The following is a 12,870-nucleotide window of genomic DNA, read 5'->3' as shown; positions in this document are numbered from 1 at the left end:
GACCGCTGAAATATAATAATAATACTAATTCAGTGATTTTAGACCACACGGTTTAGAATTTTAGCACCATTTTATTCACATAATAATAATTATTATACAAACAACTCCGAAATGAAAATAGTAACATACATCATCACACTCGCGTACTATATAACTATACACATATAATAGAAATAATAATACATTTACACGGAGAATAATTATAACAATATGATAGTCACGTACGCACAAAAAACAATTAATCATCGTTCTCGTTCCGTTAACTCTGCAGTAATAATTTTGCTAGTCAAATTTTGTGAAACAGAAATTGGTATATTCGTGAGTTTAAGTATTTTTTATAGCTATCAGGACTCCCAAAATCGAAATCGATAATCCACGGGCACATAGTTCAATCCGAAAAAGAGACAAACAGCACCGATCAGTGTAACCACGATCTTTCAGAAGGACATTCGTCCTCATTTAGTAAATCCTTTTGTAACGTCAGAACTCGCCCCTGTATGTTTTCGCCTCGTAGCAGGTAACTGTAGGGTGATAGCAGGCTGCGAAACCTCGCAAGGTTGCACAAGAGTCCGCTTGCTCTCGTGGCTGGTGATGTTACGGAAGTTGACCTTGAGGCTGGGCACGTGGTGCTCGGCTGACCAGTCAAAATTGAAAATCGGCGTCCCGGACCTGAGGTCCGAGTCAGCAGAGACGTCGGTGCAAGGTGTGGTAGGCGTTGTGACGCAGGGACTGAGCTCCTGGAGCTGGACGATATCAGGAACCTTTTGGAGAGTGTCGACCCAAGCGTTGCCAACGGAAGTACAAGCCGAGCCCCAAGGCTCGGTACAGACCTCGGCCGGCTCGACGATCGTCGCAGTTTTAATCACCAGCCGCCTCTGCGAGTTATAGCTGCAGCTGTCTATCGCTGTTGCTGTGCAGCAAGCCGAAGCTACGATTGAAGTCACTTCGGTACTATCACCGTAACTCTTGTCCAGGTCCGTTAGACTCACGTACTTCGGAGAACATCTCGGGGATGAACACTCTCGCAAAATCGTTGAACTAACCCCGGGAACGGAGTTGCCGTGATGCATCTGCTGCTGGAGCAGGGTGCTGCTCCCTTTCCGCTGCTTGTTATTACGGATGTTGAATGTCAGGGCTTGGGAAAGTATGTGGAGGGTTCGCTGCTCGATGTCCCCTGTGTGGTGTGAGATCACGGCTCCGTTTATCGACATGTCCACCGGTTCCGAAGTCTCCCGACTAATGTGCGTTGAAGAATGCTGCAACGTTCAAGAATACGTGGCATGTTCGAAAGATAACGGGAATTTTGTAATATTGAGTGTGTATTAGTCCGATTCGCGTGTTTTTTTCGTTGTGTGTTGATAAACTTGACTGAAAAGTTGCTGCACAGTATTAGCCGAATTGGATATATATTTATATAGTCTATTGTCAGTCGTCAAAAGCGTTACACGTGCTTAGTTAGGATCGGGTATTTTGAAAATGAATCAGAGAATTTGTATTAAATTTTGCTGTAAGAATGGAATAAAGTGCAGCAAATTGATCGAAATGTTAAACATTACTGTTGCTGAGTTTGCTATGAGTAAAACAAGGGTTCCCAAGATAGCAATGAAAACGTTGAAGATGACGATCGCCCTGGACGCCCCAGCATCACAATCACCAAAAGCAATATGTAACAATTCTAAAATTAGGCTGCACTTTATTCCAATCTTATAGAAAAATTTAATAAAAATTCTCTGATCCATTTTCAAAATTACCGATCATAACGACACACGTTTAACCTTTTTGACAGCTGATAATAAACTAAATATCCAATGTGGCTAACACAGTACAGCAACTTTTCAGACAAACTTACCAACAGAGCAACGAAAAAATCACGCGAATCGGACTAATACAACACGCAAAATTACAAAATTCCAGTTATTTTTTTAACACACTTATCTCGACGTATCAACAACAGTTTCTCGTGAGGGGTGGCAAAACTGAACAAATAAAAATCAAAGTACGGCCAAAGTCGGTGTAAGAAACGAACGTTCGACAAAAGTATACCCTTGACGTGAGTGGAAACGGTAAAAACTGGTATATTAGGAATTACAGGTTGGTACGGAGGTCTTCCCTCTGCAGGATATATCAGATGCACTCACATATGTAATTGCGCTGTAAGGAAGAATTTTAATCTGGAATGAGGACATACGAGGAAAAAGCGCGGACTAGAAATGTCCAAGATTGGCAATAAACGATTTTATTACTGTAGATGCGTGCAGTTGCTGCTGCGGTTGCTGTTGTTGCTGTTGTTGTTGCTGCAGCTGCTTTTTCTTAGTCGTAAGGGTGTACTCGAGGTCGGACTTTTCCACGCAATGAGCCTCCTCGATGCCGTTCGCCGTACCGCAGCTAGAGTTATAGCTGGTGACGAGGTTTCGCCTCAAGTTATAGTCGTAGTTGTTGTACGACAGGATTGGCCGCGATTGCAATTCTGGCGCTGGACCGTAACTGAATTTTGTCTGGGATGCATACTGGTAAAGCCACAAGCTCGCCCTCATCACGTCAGCCTCGCTGTCGCTGTCAAACGAAAGTTTTACCCACGTTAGAGAAACGTGAAGGATGAAATATGTAATTCGGCTCGTTCGTCTCTGGAAATTACGTCCTTCGTGACTTATACTCGATGAAGTATATTCGCAAGGGTTTTATATCACCAGAAAAAAAAACTGGAATATCCAGTGACAAAAAAGAGGTATACGTAAATGTACTACAAAGCATTTTATTCTTACCTTAGTACTTGATTCGTGCAAACTATAACCGGGTGTTGGCATTCTTCCGTCGTGTCTTTAACTTGGAGAACGCAATGAACCCAGAACCATTTTCCAGATCGACTTTGCAGTCGTAAAAGGGCGGTGCTTGAACGTTCTTGATCGGATTGGATAACTGGAGAAAGACAAGAAAACGTAGAAAGTAAGAAGTAAGCAAAGAGTATCGATCGATGATTATATTCAAATTCATGAAAAAATAAACGGATCATTGTAAGAACAGCTGTCATATCGAACTCACCAGTTTGATGTTTGCAGTGAGCTGTTCTAATGGAATCCCAATGAAGAAGATTGTACCAAGATATACCAACGAGCTCGGATCTGCTGTATTCCATATGACTTTCTGCCCTGTTTGGAAATATTTAAAAATACAAAAACATAGAGTACAATTAGCCGACTGTCGTTATCAGTTTTTAACTTCCCATCTCTCTGTTACCGGATCGACACGGCTTTGCCAAACTTAGAACTGATTAGATTTTGGCTTGGATCGGTTCGGTACTTTTTAAATTATTTAAATAACAAATTTACAGAAAACAAAATGAAAATAATAATATCTTGAGAATGGACGAAGGAAATCCAAAATGGCGAATCCAATATGGTGGGAAAAAAAATCTGAAAAAACACTCAGATTTTGATGGAAATTACTAGGCGGAAATTTTTAGGGTCACCGATATCGAATCCAAGGTCAGAATTCCAAAATTTTTAATGTTGGATCCATTATAGTGGTTCAAAATAAAAAAAATCGTAATATTTTCATGTGACATGGTAATCGTCAATCACGAATCTGAATTTGTAGTTCGAAATTCGAATTGGACATCGATATTTTTTTATTCCGTGAATTTGGAATCTGCAGTGTGAAACCGGGAAGTTTGAGGGCTGGCTCACGGTCAACCTAAAGCCGCTTGTTAGTCTTATACTCACGTCTTGTCAATGTGAATATACTTCATGTCCATTGAGTGAATTGTAGAAAATATGTTCGTCGCTCCCTGAACGACGCTTTCTCTCGTTTCCGGAAGAACAACCGGTGTACAGGAGGCAAGGAATACAGAATCACCGCGATTGCACAGAGGAACGAAGGGTAAATATCGTCCCTCTACAAGGACCACCTAAAAAAACGGTAAATCGTAGATCCGAATGAGCTTACGTATAAGTGCAAAACGTTGTACGGCTCTGCAGTTACGCAATGATGAAAGCAGCAGGTACAACGTACCTTTTGATCTCCGAATCTAAGCTGACGTCGAGTGTTCCTCGAGACGTTGATGCGGCAGAGGAATAATCTTCTATTGTTGTTTCCAGCGACGTTGCGTGAAAGCTGATTCTGAACTACAACGTGATCCTGCTTGTCTATCACATCGTAAATACTGTCACCGTGGATCAAGAGGTCTTCCTACGTGATAAAGAATGGTGTACAAAAAATAACTACCGTTTAGAAAAAACGAATCACTGTTCCTGCCGCAGTTAACTGTTCGCCTAAAGCAGTTAGTCTGCCGTTAGTGCATTGAAAAATGCATACGTGTCTTCATTATTGTCGTCAATACATAACAGTACCAAAAATTAGCTTATTATACTCTGAGGGCAATAATACGTTTAAAAATTCAGAAAACACAGAATCGGTTGAGTCACAGCTCATCAGAGAAGGTGCAGAGCTCTTGAAAAATTGGTTGATCGACGTTCTCAAATGCAAACTGGTTCTCCGCAGGGTAAATGGAAAATGAATCGAAGCGATAAATCAACATATCAAATGCAATTGTCATCTCACCATGGAGTGTCCAAGGTATTCCGTGGCATTTTCCGATATGTACAATAGCTTGCCCTGTTGCGTCATCATCATGATAAATCCGGACATGGCCTAAAGCAAGAAAATCATAATGGGAAAGAGAAGATTTTCACTATTTAGTTGAGAGTGCGTCAAGCAATATCGTGTTGAAATTCAGCTGAGCTGACAAATTCTTTCTGGTTGTCAGTAGATGGATCACTGATCATCTATGACAGTCGCAACGTAGTTGAGGTTTCAAAGTTTCAACCTTTGGTTGGACAAGCGGTTGAGACGCCGTTGGTAAAATTATAACGGCGTTCGATGACCCTTGACGCCGTAGTACAATAGTGAAATCAGTTCCATGTTTCTTTTGTTTCGTAGAATTGACTGACTGTGAGCTTTGCTTATAAATGAAACAGTGCAGTTCATTGATTATACCTATAATGCACTCACCTTTGAGAACCCAATGTTTGGCATCGGTATGTTCGACGATTCCGATGTATTTGGTTTGAGGGCTGAAACAAATGAAAATCGAGCTGATTTTCGATTACATGAAATGCCCTCCTGTAATGTACATCCATATCAGAAGGAAAACTGGCTACGATTGTTGATAACGTAACGCAAACAATGAGGATACACAGATGCATGAGTCGGTCGGAATTCGGAACGTAGACCCTACCAAACACAGGACTCAGAGGACCCATGATGGACCCCACAAGACGCGGGTTACCAAGAATCCGGCATCTTATTATACGCCTGTATGTAGCTGGTATACGTTCCATGCATTCGTGGACATGGTCTTCAGGTTCCGCCATACCGATTACATGCATTAGATATACGTACGTGTACGTTTATATTGGGCTTAGAATTACATTGAAGAATGTCTGCAGCGCAATATTTATCGCCAATATGGCAATTGAACTTCAAGTTTAAATTTTATCACTGATAAATCAAATCTGTGGGTGAAATCTCATGAAACATGTCAAGTTACCGTGGATACTCAAGAACGGTACAGTATTTTCTATGAAGATCTTTTCGGTAAGTCACTTTTGGGTTTAGAAGCGAAACTACAAACGTGGTAAATATCATTATCATCATGAAATGGAAAATCATGCCAGATCACGGAAGTTTGGTCATGGAACCTCAAAGAATGTAACATGGCGCAATCGATACCTGCACGGAAACACTGTAGACAACAAAATTTGCAATTGATCGAAGATAATTCTCATCAAGAACGATATGTATATGAATAAAAGCCGGTACGATAGAATATACACATAACAGATATGCATGCAGGTACACATCATCTGCAAAGTGAGTTGAACAGTGCCTTTCGCTCCGCGAAAACCGCGAGATACTAGACTTTCAGAGTCTTGTTATGGTGAACTTTAGCTGGCGGTTCGTGTAATCATCGAGTGAAGAAGAAGAAGAAGAAGAAGAAGAAGAAGAAGAAGAAGAAAAAGGTGGACGCGAAGAGGAAGAAACATCGATGCATGTATAGACGTGTATGTAAGAAAAAAGGGGCGAGCTTGAAGAGGAGAAAGCTCACAGAGATTTTCGTAAGACTGCATATATGAGGCGCGATATGTAGGCACGATGGGGAGTCAGATATACCTATAGAATATCGGAGGCTGTATACATATAAGTATATATACAGTGTATAGGTTACGGGAGCGTGAGACTTGCTGCGGAGAGGCCGAGAGGTCAGCGGATCACCCGGAACTCTCCTCCGCCTGCTCCGAGCCGCGGAGTCGACGGGCGGAGGAGATACCTTCGTATTCCACCCGCTCTACCTGCAACTACAGTCCCCCTTTCACCCCCTACCTCACCGCCCTCACCGCCTCCTCCTTACGAGAGGAATTTTCGATATCACTTTACTCTCATCGCTCCGTAGCATCGATTATAGGTATATCCTTTGTCCCGCGCGGCTCTCGATCCATGCGTCTACCGCGCTGTCACGCGGTTGCGGAAAAACTACCGAGTATTATCAACGTTACTCTGAAACCCTCGGCTCTGGGATTACTGGCTACCGTTTACTAGGGTGGTCCTCGTGATCCTGAACATATCTTTCCCGAAATAATTCAATGGGTGGTCCTTGTTTCGGGGTCGGTCAAATTTTCATTGGGACACCCCCGCAGATTTGTTCCAAATCATTAAAGAAAAAAAAAAAAAAAATCTGTGTATAGTTTTAAGCCTCTACGTCAACTGGAACACGTGTCTCTAAGCTAAGAAAGCTTCAATCTTAAAACACATCTAGTTTTTATTACCAGCTATTTCATTTTGTATGAGTTTGGTATAGATGGTTAAAATTTAAACTTTCTTAGCTCAGAGGCACGTGTTCCAGTTGACGTAGAGGCTTAAAACTGTACCCAGATTTTTTTTTTTATGATTTGGAACAAATCTGGAGGATGTCTCCATGGAATTTTTTCCGACCATCAATTAATAACCACCCTAGGGTCACCCTATCTAACTACACATCCTCGTTACAGGATTTTTTTTTTTTTGTCAGTAACGAATAGTAACAATTAAAGCCTAAATGTCTGATGCACATCCGATGAAGCATAGACTACAAAGTTCCGTATAAGGTACATCATCAGGGTAGCTACTGACTTTTGGAATCAATTATAGTGATACTAAAACCTTTTTATTCTTGAGCTCTGGAGTTACCGCGAGTTTTATTTACTAGGATGGCCATTGACCCTTTGAGTTATAGTGGTAAATATTCGTACCGCCTATTTTATATCTATTTTGTGTATATTTAAAGAACTTTTCTATATACTTCTTTGAGATTTTTTGCTATTTGTGATAGTATATTAATAGGTAGTCAATACTCGAGAATCAATATTGCGATATAATGTAAATTGTGGTTGTTAGAAGCAAATTGATTGAAAAAAAATCGTGAAAATTCAAACGATAATTCATTTCTGAGAAGGTTGCTCCACTAGACGTATACATATTTTATATAAATTATAAGTTTTTAGGGTAGCTGATTACAAATGTAAAGTCGAAATTGATAAATCAGTATGGCGAATCCAATAAGCGACCCCGAAAACGCCTATACAGTTTTTTGACCGTATTGGATCGAATTTGAAATTTTCGTCTACCATATTAGCTCCACCATCTTGAATTTTTGTAATCTTATTACAGATTCGTAATCAGCGACCCCAAAAACCACAGACTACTATCTACTAATATTATTATAAAATTTGACTCATTGTCAGTACAATAATGTGTGACTAAAAGGGTTAACGCCTTAATGCCTAATGCCGATCCAATGGATCATAGACTAGAAATTTTCCAAGGCATATCGACAAGGTACTACTTTTTGAGTCAATGATACCTCAAAAGAAGACTGGTATCTGTCCGAGCGGTGTATTTTATCGATATTTATGACTAAACAATAAGCTTGATTTACATGAGTCTATGCAATGGTTTTGAAAGGGATTCTTAAATGGATGGCGATAGAATAATGTGGATAGAGTGCGCACTCACCTCGTTGAAAGTAGTTTGCCTTGCGTAGAAAAACGCAAACGAGCGCCATGAGCTGTAGCTGTGACAATCGCTGCCGCGTGGAAGCCGGTAGCGGCAAGAGATCACGTAGGTTTGCTATTTCGGCATTTATCAAATCTCGACGCAGCTTGCTCGCACCTTTCGTTGATTTGCTCGCGTCTATCCTTGTATTAGGACATGCAAGGTACCCCATCACGTCAATTTCAACCCCGATCCCCGTTTCTCAATCACAGTTGTCGCTAACCTAATTTACGTCCAGCTACAACCCCAGGATCAATTCGTGAATGTATGTGTTCCTCGTTTCCCTCCTGTTCGCGGATTGTAATTTATTCTCCGCGAAATTTTGTGCCCGAATATCCGACGACAAGTGCATAAATATCTTTTTAGCGCTCTAACCTCAAAATCGCGACTTCGTTGTGATTTCTTGGCTCTCGTGATAAAAAATACGGATCGAAACTCGCATGGATAAGGTTTTTTGAAAAGCCTCAGCCATACTCGTTACGACATGTACTATTTTGTAACGTGAGCATGTTTTACGCGTTTATTCGTACATGTTTTCCGTACACAAAGTACCCGTTTCTATGACGGTCGAGTAAGTCTGCGAATGCGCATGCGCAGAGTACAAAAAAGACCACTTTTAAGTTCTAGGAGTTGAATATGGTCTTTTCTGTATCACGCGCATGCGTCGTCGTGAACAAATCTGACATTACGCAACCCTAACCTCAATTTCGTGCTTCGTGAAAAAATGCGTAACACACTCTTGTTATACAAAGAATCGTGTGCAACAAAGAGACAACGGTCTTTCTGCCTCGCGTATATTTGTCTTCGGCTTACCTACAACTCATATTGCAAACTTACGATCGGCCCCAAAAGACCGTGTTTGCCTCCTTGTTACATAATATACTATTCACTCTATACTCAATATTCAGTTTTCTATCGCGAGCGGTATAGGGTACCATATATACAACCGTCTACACCCGGAAGGGTGACATATTTGCTATTCCACGGTAGATAGGGCATCTCTTTTGCTGTGCGCGGTACGTTCGCCTTTCGTTCGTGATTCTCAGAAGACTGAGAGAAATCGCGTCCGACGGACGAATAATCCCCTGTTGTATTTCTTCACCGGACGCAGGTTCTATCTATGCACATTGTACCAAGGCTCGAAAGTTCCGAGTTTAACCTACACGTACGGAATCTTTCGGGTAAAACCTTCGCTTTGGTTCGTTATCCTACAACCATCTACTGTATATTTATCTAGCAGTCCACTATCTATACCCCTGTAACCTATGCGTATCTATAACGCATGGTGTACCACATGTTGTGCACAGATATTGCTTGTAAATTGTATTTACGATCAAACCCTCATTTTTACACTCAAATCGTTGGGTTTTGTGGTAATTTTCTAAAGTCTTCCTGAACAAGAGGCAAACAAATAAAATGAGTTTCAGGGTAGTTGAAAAATAGCTGTTAAAACATTGTAATCTCAAATGCCTGAAAAATCAATACATTTGAAATCATTATTAAATATCTCCTTGCTACATAGTCTGTTTTTCCGTTGAATTCCACGCAACCACGCATTCTTATTTAACACGGAAAAGTTTTTCCTCGCTTTGATGTTATAGCTATTCCTATTTTTATTTGCATTCTTTTCTTATTCTCGAACGCGCATTACTGATTACCAAGTGCATCCTGCAATGGTCGAGGCTAAACGTGGTACCGTCGATGATAAGGAAAGGTCGAAATCGCCGCAACGATAGTCCGCCGACCGTTAAATTTGAACATAAAATACTTCGAACGTTTCTTCTGGCCTTGTTACTTGGAAAACTTGTATTTTGCGTTGTACTATGTTCGTGCACAGGGATAAAACATTGGACAATAAATTTTGTTGGCTCTGCCTTTAGCTTTGTTTCATACTCGTAATCAATGTGCAGATACAGACTGCATCCGACGGCCGAGTTGCTACAGTCACTAGATGCAAAAGCAGTAACGAATCACGAAGCGCAAAAGGATTTCTGATCTTATCATGCGTAAAAACAATCTTAACTCTTTCCTTTTCTTCCTACAGTATTATTAAGTGTTGTTATTTCGTTATTCCTTACTTTAGTTTGGTAATCAAATTTCAGAACAACGCAAAACATACAAGATCGTGGTTCTTTCGTCACTTGGGTTGTGACGTTATTATACCTAGCTTGTTGGCATTCAAAATGGTTCCCTGATAACTTTGGATTCACATCTCGATAAACATATACATTCACCTGCAGAATTCCACGAGCCAGCTAAATTCATCGACTCATAATTTATGCTCGTAGAATGCCACTTTGTATTACAGGAAAAATCGTCATCAATTGATGATTATTATAGAAGGGTCTTTTGGCTCTACTTCATGCTATTCAAAAATGCTAACTTGATACATATATCTCTCGATTTGACGGTGGAAAAGCGTTGTCAGATGTAATTTGCATAAAGTATGGTTGAAAAAGGTGGTTTTCAAAATACTAAGAGATGCGGGCTTGTTTAGTTAAAGTCAGATTCAACACAAACGAAAGAAAATACAAGAAGGAAAAAATTACTCAACGATTAATTTTTCCAACATCGAATGAATATACAGAAAAGATGATTCATTGATAATCCAGATATGAAAAATCCATATTCGCTGCAGATACAGTTATAACGGAATTTCCCAAGTGTATCGGCACCTGCTTTTATCCTTTTATTTAGTTTGTCTTCCTGCACGGAGAGAAGAAAAAGAGCAAATTTTACTCAAAACTGCAGGAAAGGACAGGGACATTAGGATTTTTGGTAAAAAAAAATACCCATGTCAACTATATTTTTTACTATAAATGCAGCAGATTTTATTCTGCACAGAGTGGTTTTCACTGATTCTACATTAGATTCTGCATTTCACGAAATACTATATTTTACCAAAAAACCTGCACAGCTTCTGGAGTTTTGAGTAAAGTCTGCTCGTTTATTCTCTCCGTGTGGCAGAACGTACCCCCTTAATTTTCTCTGATTCCCTCCAGACATTCATCTCCCGCCCTTTTCCAGTAAGCGCGGGTAATTTTGGTGAGACGGTATAAGATCACCGTGCAATTGTAATACCTATCTATACCTACAGCAGCAGCATATCTGCAAAGCACAGGGAGGCCGGGCAGGTCGCTGCAACGCTGCAGCGGCACCGCAAAGTGACGTAACCGTAGACAATTACTTTCTGGAAAGATCCTGAAGCCCGGAGGTTACCGGTATTCCGTATTTCATTTCCTCGTGTACACAACAAATAAATGTAAAAAGATTTATAAACGCGGATCTTAGCGACATCTCAGTTCTTTGTCCTCCAGGGCGGAAACCCACCGCTTCAAGCGGAGAAAACGCGGCGACGACGAAGAAGAAGAAGAGAACCAGGAGGAAGAGGAAGACGCCCGGTAAACACAACAGTCTCATCCAATGTAAATATAATAAATAACACCTTCCTTCATGGGTCGTTTCAACTGTAGCTAACTCAAAAGTTCTGGTACTTCTGGTTTTTTTATGCAAAAGTGTTCCCTGAGGTTTAAATATTAAGAAATTATTTATTTTATTTTTTTTAACGTCAGATAAATAGCTGTTCTAATCTGAGAGCGAAATGTTGAAAATTAAACGGTCTTTTCAAGAAAATTCTTTTCCCGACGGAGAGAAGAATCGCTTCTAATAACAGGGCGTTTTTTTTTTAACAATTTTCGACTCATCGACGACACACTTCTGATGTTTTTCACTGCCCTGGTTTAATTCTTCATCCAGACTTATTTAACTCTCCGTCGGGAAAAGAATTTTCTTCAAGGGACCAAATTTAATTTCCAAAATTTGGCGCGGAAATTAAAATAATCGAATAAAGCTCGTTAACCGATTGAAAAAAAAAATCTCTCAATGTCTGGACCTTACGGAACGGTTTTTCAGAAAAAAAAAAAAACCCCAGAAGCGACAGAACTTTCGCGTTAAAACGCACCCGTGCCTTGCACATCTACGTATGTATATAATCATTGACCACTCTTCGATAAGTCCTGGGGTGTGCTGAGCCACGTTCCGGGGATCGGAGGAGAAACGATCCGCGGTCTTTGCACTTACCGATTAAACATATTTCGATCTAGCGCGCGTTTTATGCACACCGCGTCGCGATGCCGAGGACGGGTGGGCGCCGTTCCTGCAATCTTACTATACCACCAAGAGAGCTGGGCGACGATGCGTGCTAGCTATAATCGACTGCGGTGCATCCGGCTTTTCGTATCGCTATAATAATGTATTTAAACACCAACTGTAATCTCAACATCCGGGTCATAATGTGAGTGGCGGCACTTCGGCGGCGCGCACGACGGGCCCACCACGTTGAACACGTGGATACTGCCGGTGGCAGCGGTTGCTGGATACTCGTGTGCCCGTCTTTCCTTTGCCACCTCCACCTCCACCACCACCGCCGACGCCGCCGTCCAACACCACCCACTACGCGGCACGACCCGGAACCCCGATCCCCGATCCCCCGATCATCCACGTCTCTTCTTATAGGTACTCTGCAGGCTCCTCGACGACTCGCGGCTCTGCCTGCCTGCCTGCCTTGCCATGTCTTTGTAATCCACGTTGCACGGTGTCTTGCCTTTCGATCCTGCGCTCCTGCGGGGTTTGGTGTAATCTAAATATCGGTACATTCGGCCTTACCTCAACTCTGATACTTATACGTTAGGGTGGTTCATTTTTATACTTTTTATGATGCCGCTAGAAAAATTTTTAACAAGTACTGAAAAAGAAAACATTTTAGTAAAATCGGGAGCAGACACG

At 41.2% G+C, this 12,870-nt stretch overlaps 1 protein-coding gene across 6 annotated transcripts; it reads right to left on the bottom strand.

Moving 5' to 3' along the window:
* Positions 1-69: 69 nt before the first annotated feature.
* On the bottom strand, positions 70-12,439 carry LOC124219806 (neuronal PAS domain-containing protein 4A-like). Of its 6 annotated transcripts, XM_046627950.2 has the most exons (11): positions 12,166-12,439; positions 11,181-11,607; positions 8,047-8,323; positions 5,008-5,069; positions 4,558-4,647; positions 4,009-4,185; positions 3,720-3,904; positions 3,040-3,146; positions 2,763-2,916; positions 2,244-2,553; positions 70-1,256 (listed from the first exon to the last, which is right to left on the bottom strand). In XM_046627950.2, exons 3-11 carry the CDS (start codon positions 8,255-8,257, stop codon positions 456-458), a joined length of 2,097 nt encoding a protein of 698 aa, XP_046483906.1. In that variant the 5' UTR covers positions 8,258-8,323; positions 11,181-11,607; positions 12,166-12,439; the 3' UTR covers positions 70-455. The 6 variants fall into 6 exon arrangements, with proteins under 6 accessions (XP_046483906.1, XP_046483910.1, XP_046483911.1 ...); XM_046627954.2 differs by lacking the exon at positions 11,181-11,607 and having other exon boundaries at positions 8,047-8,228; XM_046627955.2 differs by lacking the exon at positions 11,181-11,607 and having other exon boundaries at positions 8,047-8,223; positions 12,166-12,438.
* Between the last annotated feature and the right edge of the window lie 431 nt (positions 12,440-12,870).

Source organism: Neodiprion pinetum, chromosome 5, assembly GCF_021155775.2.
Source record: "Neodiprion pinetum isolate iyNeoPine1 chromosome 5, iyNeoPine1.2, whole genome shotgun sequence".
NCBI lineage: Eukaryota > Metazoa > Arthropoda > Insecta > Hymenoptera > Diprionidae > Neodiprion > Neodiprion pinetum.
The sequence above is the reverse complement of the archived record's forward strand: the minus strand, read 5'-3'. Positions and strand labels throughout refer to the sequence as shown.